An 8575-nucleotide genomic window follows, 5' to 3' on the forward strand; every position below is an offset into this window, starting at 1 on the left:
GTTGCCATGGGCTGAATTTGCTCACAATAATTTGTATAATGAGGCATTGGGGTACTCTCTGTTCTTTATTCAGTATGGGTTGCATCCTGTGATACCCGAGTTGCCGAATCTTCAGTTAGTATCCCATCCAGCTGTTGGTGGCACAGTGAGTCGGTTCCTCAAGATTTGGAGAGAAGAAGATATTGTGTAAAACCTCTGCCAGGTATAAACGGGTGGCAGACAAGAAGAGAAGGAAGAGTCCTGTATTGAACCCTGGTGATAAAGTCTGGTTATCTACTAAACACTTGTGATTGAAAGTCCCTACCATGAAGTTTGCTCACAGATTCATTGGTCCTTTCAAGATCCTTCAGGTAATCAATCTGGTGGCTGTCCATTTAAAACTTCCTGGTACTCTCAAGATTACCAACGTATTTCATGTCTCTCTCTTCTCAAACCTCTGGTGATCAGTCTATATTCGAGACATTGCAATCCTCCTTCTGCAATTCCAGTGGATCACCAAGAGGAGTATGAAGTTGAACAGATTTTGGACTCCAGAATGTCCTGAGGTTCAGTTCAATTTCTGGTGGATTGCAAAGGATATGGTCCAGAAGAATGTTGTTGGGTTAAGGCCTCGGTTATTCATGCACCTCAAGTCCTTAGAAATTTTCATAAATTTACTGGCAAGCCATTTGTGGGGAGTTTGATGTCCACCCCTAGAAGGGGGGGTAATGTCACAGCGCAGCCAAACCTGGCTGTCACTTACAGGCCCCGGCGACACTGGGGTCCAGTCTGGCATGGGACAATGGGCAGGAGATCCTGGGCACCCGCTGTCCGCTGCTTTTCCCCCGTTTTATGGCTTTCACAAGTGAGGCTAGCCAGCTAACAAACAGACTCTGGCTCGTTGGCTCTGCATGACATTCTCTCAGACCTACACACAAGCTGGTCACTGTGTTCCAAATAGGATTACAGCACATTGTACTCGGTCTGTGAGACCCTCGTGGGCGGTTCGACATGGCGCTTCTGCTAAACAATTGTGCAAGGTGGCCACCTGGTCTTCCATCCACACCTTTCCCAGATTCTACATCTTTGACACCTTTGCCTCTTAGGATGCTTCCTTTGGGCGTCGGATTCTCCTTCCTGCTCAGGAGCGTCCCCATCCTTAGAGGAAACTGCTTTGGGGCATCCCCATTGCATCTCTGTGGAGCCCTATGGACCCTGATGAAGAAATTAAGAGCTATGGTAGACTTACCTTTATTAACTCTATTTCTTCTAAGTCCATAGGGCGCCCACCCTGATGCACCTGGCTTCAATGGATATTTTTTCTCTTGGTCACGGATTACCTAATCTTTTGTGAGAGTGTTTCTTGTGTACATTGTTCTTCCTTCTCCTCTCTCCTGCTTCTGCCTTGGGCTTGTTTACAAAACTGTCTGCCTGTGGCTGGGGGCAGGGTATATGTGGAGGAGGACCGGTGTATCATGGGAGCTAAAGCTTTGACTATTTGGTACCCGGATCACTGTAACCACATACACCCATGGCATCCCTGTGGACCCTATAGACTTCGAAGAAATAGAGTTAAGATAAGTCTACTATAACTCTTAATTAACTACCTGGTTCAACTCTACCTCTTGCACATACTCCATTTCACTCCCTCTATTATGCATTACAACTATCTCTGCTATCTCCACATGGAGATTCCATTATCCCCAAACAACTCTGCCAATCCCTACTCAGCTCCCTGTGCTCTCCAGAATCCAGTTCAAATGATTTACCCTTCCCTACAAATCCCTCAAAACTACACCTTCATCTCAAGACTTGCCTTCTTAGATGTGCCTCTGACCTGTGCCCTGCTTTGTTTCCAGTAACCACCTCTCACTCCCGAATACTAGACATTAATATGTATGTGCATTTTCATATATTGGGCTTTCTGCTGCATTTTATTTGTTTTAAAAGTGTGTATATTTTATGACATTCCCACCTAGAACATATTAGGGTGCAAATGAGGCCTAAAATGAAAATCTTGTGTATGTATTTATATGCCGATATTTAATGATAATAAGTTCTCATTTATATCCGTAATTTGATTTATTTTTTTCTACTTTGGTGTTACTAGGTTTGAACACACTATTATGGAGAGATCTTCCTGATACAGATGAAACACATGAAGGGATGTTAAGCTTGTATGAAGAAGAGCATGAACTCTGTCTTAGATAGATCTGGATTTCTCTATAGGAGAAAACTGAAAGACGCACAAGGGAAAGGTTTCTAACAGCCGCTGAAACCAGTTCCGGATTACACAAAAATCCTATGACGAGCCTTGTGATGAAGACTTTCCTCTCCCTTAGGGATTTTACATAAAACTACTATTCAGTGTCACTGCTTTGGCTCATATCTTTAAAGGACTGGCTGTAGTTTACAGGCCATAAAATGAGGATTTCTGTTATCTGTATAGTAATGGAGGAGAATTGTATCCTCATAGATTTGTTTTGTGTTGCATTATAGGGCTCATCCATCTTCATGTGACATTTAATTTATTGATATGTGCATGCCCTCCTGCAACTATTACTTATGTTTTTAGTATAGTAAAAGTTGCAAGACCATAAAATAATCTGAGGGTGATAAACCCATTTTGCCTTTTTTTTGTCATTCCAAAATTATCTGTCCTAAAGATGATTGTACCTTCATGAACCAAATGATAATGAACTTGTTTCCTTTGAACTAAAGCAATCACTATTTACATGTCAGAAGTCTATATTGTATTAGCTGTAATACGTGTTGTTAAGGTGCGTACACACGGGACGATTTGTACCACCAACGACATGAAAGATATCTTTCAGTGAGTCATCCTGCCACATCTCTGAACAGGCAAAGTTGACGATATCGTCCAGATTGGCCTGCATGCACGGAAGATCATAGATATCGTTATCGTTTATGCAGGAACGCGCATCGTTGGTCATTCACTGCATAAAAATGAACGGTATATCGTTATCGGTCATATCGGAACGATATATATCTGTCCGTGTGTACGCACCTTTAGTCTCTGACAATGACATAAGCAATGACATTGCTCTTTAATCAATATCTGTATGCAGAATTGTATTGTTGGAAGCATGTCATTTAAATATGAAATAATATATTTGTATTTTTAAAGACATATTCATTTTGTTTGGTTTATACCTCTCTGTTATTAGTGATGTCTAGTTTAGCATATTTGTGTGAAAAAAATGCATGTAGGTCAGGGTTTGTCTGGGAAGATTTTTACAGTGGCTTCAAATGGAATCCATATGTGATGTCTCTTTTTTTAATCACATCCACAATGCAAATGTGCATATCTCATGTCCCGTGCCACCTTCTTATACAGGTGTGGTATGTTTGAATGTTGACATTTAACATATCAACATTCACAATGTCGACACTGACGTAATGTTGACATTCTGAACATGTCGACATTCAGACGATGGCGACATTATGAATGTCTACATTCTGACTACATCCCTCTTATACTGTATATCCCACAGATGCAAAGAATTTAAGCTATCATTTCATGTCACATAAAGTGAAACCATACAGATGTGTCCACATACATCTATCCAGAGGCATATCTATAATGGGTGCAGGGTGTGCGGTGCACATAGGCCCCTGGAACCACGGGGGTCCTCACCGCACAAAATGCACACATATAGTGTTATACTTGCCTATCCGTAAATCTCCAGAGTGGTGCTCTGCAGAATCGGCCCGGGGCTGCAGAGCAGCAAAAATCACTGGGAAAATGATTCTGCCTACAGGCCAGAGTGCGCATCAAGCCAGATTCTACTATGTCGCTTGCACCTATCCTCAAATTGCGCCATTTAGCGCCCCATCGACTTTGTGACTTAGTCGCGCCATGTGACTCTTCCTTGAAATATGCATCTTAATCTGTGACTTTATACCAATTCTTTTGTGTCAATAATACTAATCCTAAGTACTTAGATTGTGTACTTTTTCCAGAATTTTTCGTTAATAGTGAACTGAGACAGAGGACCTATACTAGTGACTCACATCATGCATCGTTAAGCTTAATCTGCCTCTTTATACTAATTCCTTTATGACAAAAATATGAATCCTAAATTCTTAGTACACTATTAGAGCATTAAGAAATAAAATTTGGGACAAAGCACTCATGGTGGAGCATCAAAATTGCGCAATATGGCACAAAAAGGATAGGTGAATGAGGACACATCTTTAGTTCCATCTACTTTTATATAGAATGGAATTTTTGTTGGCCTGATTGTATGCATATAAAGACAGCTGCAAAACTGTAGTTTTTATGTGTTTTGAATCCCTTATATACTGTACAAAGGTATGTCCAGTTAAAAGCAATAACGTAAATAATATAACGTAATGAAGAGTTATAGACGTAAGAGAGAATAAGAGAATCGTGTCTTGACAGTCTACAATAAATGCAGAAGTCCCATTTTCTGTATAAATGTTCTAATAAATGAAGTACAGTACTCTCAGCCAATCAGTAGATGGTAAATTGTGCTGCTTGTGTTATCATCATAACATATTTACACCAGGTGTGATATGCCTCCTACGGCTTTAGAGTACGCTACACTTATGTGTATGCACCCTAAACTGTACTGAGTTTACCTTTTCAACTCTAAATACAGACACATTTTAGTTTGCATGCACAGTATGGAAATTTGTACTTTTACAGCTGAGACTTTAAAAATTTGTTCATTGATCCTCAATTTCAATTAATTCAATCTAATTCATCTATATATTTTTACAAGTTCCTGTGTTCAGCTTTAACATTTTTATTTGTGTGAAAAAAATGCATGTAGGTCAGGGTTTGTCTGGGAAGATGTAATAAGTCTTCTAGTAAATTTGTAGAAATATAACCCTATTGTTATATACCAAAATAATATTGCTTCTCATTGCTTATTTTTGAATTTGTGTTTCACTAAGGCTATTAAATATTTATTGCTTAAAGAGGATCTAGATTGCTATTTGTTAGTGGGATTTCCTACTGGAGAGTATCATATTTGAATAGTTTTAATTGACAGGATTTGTTTTTAACTGGATTGCTTAAAACTCTTAAGCCGGGTACACATTAGACGGAATAGGTATGATATACCGCCGGCTGCGTCAGCGGCAGCATGACAGGAGCAGAGTGCGACGCAGCGGAAGCCCGACAGCGCTGGAAATCCCGATCGTGGATAGGTAAGTATCCACTAACCCTAACCCTCCTTAGGGGTGCCTAACCCTAACTTCCCACCCAAGTGCCTAACACTAATCCCCCCTCTAAGTGCCTAACCCCTCCCCTTCCCCGCTACCTAGACCTAAGTCCCCCGGGGGTACCTAACCCTCCCTCCCCCTAGCCTAACCCTCCCGGGGGGGTGCCTAACCCTAAGTCCCCCTCGGGAGCCCTAAACCTAACCCTCCCCCCTGCGGCTGTCCCCAATACTAGCCCTCCCCCAGTAGAGGTCCTCCAAGTAATGGTGCCCCCAGTAGAAGCCAACCCCAGTAGAGGTCCCCCCAGTAGTAGCCACCCCCCTCCCCCGTTGTGCCCCCATTAGTGCAGGCAGGTTTAAAAAAAACATACACAAATATACTTACCTGAATCCACGTTGCTGCTCTGGACCGTGACACCGCTCCCGCCGCCGCCGCCCGCCAGTCCTCCGGGCTGGCGCGCTCAGCATTCTGGGAGAGACGTCATAATGTCATGATGTCTGTCCCATTACCCACTGCAGGAGCCGGACGGAAGCCCGGCTCTTGCAGTGGGTGCTGCAGCAGTCAATGAGAGTCTATCTGACTATCATTGGCTGCTGTTTAACACACGCATCGCTGACGGCGATGCGTGTGTTATGCACAGCCTGAGCCCGCCTCCTGGCGCTATTGGACAAGCGCTCAGGGGGAGGGAACGGGCTCAGCTGTGCAGCACAGGACCGGCGCTAGAAGCCTAGCGCCGGTCCTGTGTAAATGTGTAGCGCTGACCGCACTCACTGCGGTCAGCGCTAAACTGGCTAACTAGGGTGGCCCGGTACCATGGCCGGCGGCACCCAGGGCACGCACCCTGCTCGCCCAGCCCTAGTTACGCCACTGCCTTTAACATCAGAATTGGCAGAGGAAAATTAATTTTGTTTAGCTTCAAGCTCTAGCTAGGTTACCTTTTGCCATCCCATTAAGTTAACAATATCCTAACAGAAGATTTATTCCATGTGTTGCAAGTGATGATTGATGCTTATCTTTTATCACTTCTAAGAGTTTTAGACTAACACACAGTCAAATATTTATTTTACATGTAAATAATAATTCAGTTGTTTGCGATCACACCCCACTTTATTGAGCATTTATAACTTTGCCAACAGGGAATTCCTCACCTAACTATAAAATCTTCATACTTAACAACTTGGTGTAATATACCAGGGTGAGTCAAAAATTATCCGTACTCCATTTATATTAAAACTTCTGTTGGCCGCACTGTCTTATCAACGCTTTCCGTACTAGGTCACTGTCTCCCCAGTCACTGATGTGCAGGTTTGAACGTGTTACGTCAGTTCATTTGTGACTGCAGCACAAGAAAAAATGGCTGCCCCTCTTGTGATTTGCATGAAAGAAGAGCAGCGTGCAGTGACTCCTTTTTTTGTGGTCTGAGGGTGTGTCTGGTGCCGATATTTATTGAAGACAGCACAGTATGGAGAAAGTACAAAAAAAAATTTAAATCAGGTGCTGATACTAAACCTTAGTATAAATATGCTATCTATCACTGAGAGTTTTTTCTATGTCTCACAGCTGCATAAACTATTATGTGTTTGTGACTACACACAAATCTGTATCCAAAATTAAGCCGTTTGTTCCTTCACAAGTGTGGATCTATTGTTTGGTGCCCTCAGTGGATGACAACTTGCCTGGAGACATCACCTTTGCTAACTGCTAGCCACAGAGGTCTGCCCCTACACAGATGCTGCAAGGTGACACCTGGAATAGCGGCTCTGTGTAAGGAGGAGATTGCTAGCACCTGACTAGTGACAATTAAACGCGGTTGTACATGCTAGCCGCTCAATGTCTGGGGACGCGGCATAATAAACTGAGTACACTGCTAAACAGCACGGCATTTTATGTACCTGTGCTAATGATCTCAAATAGGTTCAAGGCACTAAGGTGAATATAGCCCAGGAGATCCTGTTGACCGGGCCAGCAATAACAGGACTTTGGAAATTAGCTCCTTGCTAACTTGTTACAGATCTACACATAAAAGGCAAAAAACTGCTGTGGCAAGCTTGCACACTAATAGCCATTAAAGGGGATCAATTTAAAGACCCCTGAGTATAGACATAAGAGACGTTATGTTTTCTTTTTGTCTTATTGTTTTTTTTATGCCATTTTATTGTGATCTTTTATAGGAATTTACACTGATAATAATAGAAACCGGTTGAGATCTGTTTGTTACATTGTACTATATATATATATATATATATATATATACACAGACGGGAACAGCAGGCACTCAACAGGACCAAATAACTAAACAATAATAGAGCCACACGGAGCCAGTGTATAAATCAACGTTTCAGCAGTCGAGCTGCTTTTATCAAGTCATGTCTTGATAAAAGCAACTCGACTGCTGAAACGTTGATTTATACACTGGCTCCGTGTGGCTCTATTATTGTTTAGTTATTTGGTCCTGTTGAGTGCCTGCCGTTCCCGTCTGTGTGCATTACCCCCTTGGCTGTGCACCCAGGCAAGCTACATTATCTACATTGCTGAGTGCCGGACTACAAACAGCGATATATATATATATATAGAGAGAGAGAGAGAGAGAGAGATAGTAGGAAAGGTACTTATAAAAAGTACTAAACCAAACAGGTCACTCCAGGACTTTGCAAAAAAGAATCCTTTATGGAAATAACATGTAGATCAACGTTCCGGGACTGCGCAGAGCCCCGTTCTCAAGATCACAAGAATTAAATACCTATACAAACACACGCTTACCTTATATACCTGATCGTGTCCTTCTCATGCTTCCGACGGAGGGGAGCAGCGTCCACGCCCGTTCAGCGTCACTCACTGGTGACGTCATCGCCGTGTGCCAAAGAGTAGTCATGGCAACGCATGGCTACATAAACACGTCTCTCCCTCCGTCCGGGAGCCTGAGAGATTTAACAAACATAATACGCCACCAAACGGGACTAATAACCCGAACAATATAACGAGCAGCATGTAGCTAGTTAGCATATCTATCAAAAGTTAAATAAAGATAATTAACTACACAATATATAATATAATTAAGATATTGTTCTATTTTCAATACATTGAAGAACCTATTGGACACTGATCACTAATACAAGAACGTTCATAAAGTATTACAATATATAATGCTTGGAGAAAATCCAAACAGTTCATAGAAAAAATCATCCAACATAACAACAAAGTCTATCCCTTTTTCCAATGCAACTATGACCTCTATTTATTATTATTATTTTTTATTCCTCAAGGCATAGGACCTATTTGGCTCTATTACTGAAGACCGTTCCAATTAATTTTTTCGTTCAAACCATATGGGAACAATGTGTTTAAACGTAAAATCCACTTCGTTTCTAATCTCATGAGATCCTGT

General features: G+C 41.9%; 1 protein-coding gene across 1 annotated transcript in view; it reads left to right on the forward strand.

Moving 5' to 3' along the window:
* The window catches only part of RUMY1 (regulator of UNG2 and MKLN1 interacting yippee protein 1), a 90083-nt gene extending 85335 nt beyond the window's left edge, over nt 1-4748 (forward strand). The window contains exon 5 of the mRNA XM_088448550.1: nt 2090-4748. Within this exon, the coding sequence (XP_088304676.1) occupies nt 2090-2190 (101 nt within the window). The 3' untranslated portion in view covers nt 2191-4748. The remainder of the gene's footprint in view (nt 1-2089) is intronic.
* The last annotated feature ends 3827 nt before the right edge of the window (nt 4749-8575 follow it).

The sequence above is a fragment of the Taudactylus pleione genome, unplaced genomic scaffold (assembly GCF_031769625.1).
Source record: "Taudactylus pleione unplaced genomic scaffold, aTauple2 ptg000458l, whole genome shotgun sequence".
In the NCBI taxonomy this organism is placed as follows: Eukaryota; Metazoa; Chordata; class Amphibia; order Anura; family Myobatrachidae; genus Taudactylus; species Taudactylus pleione.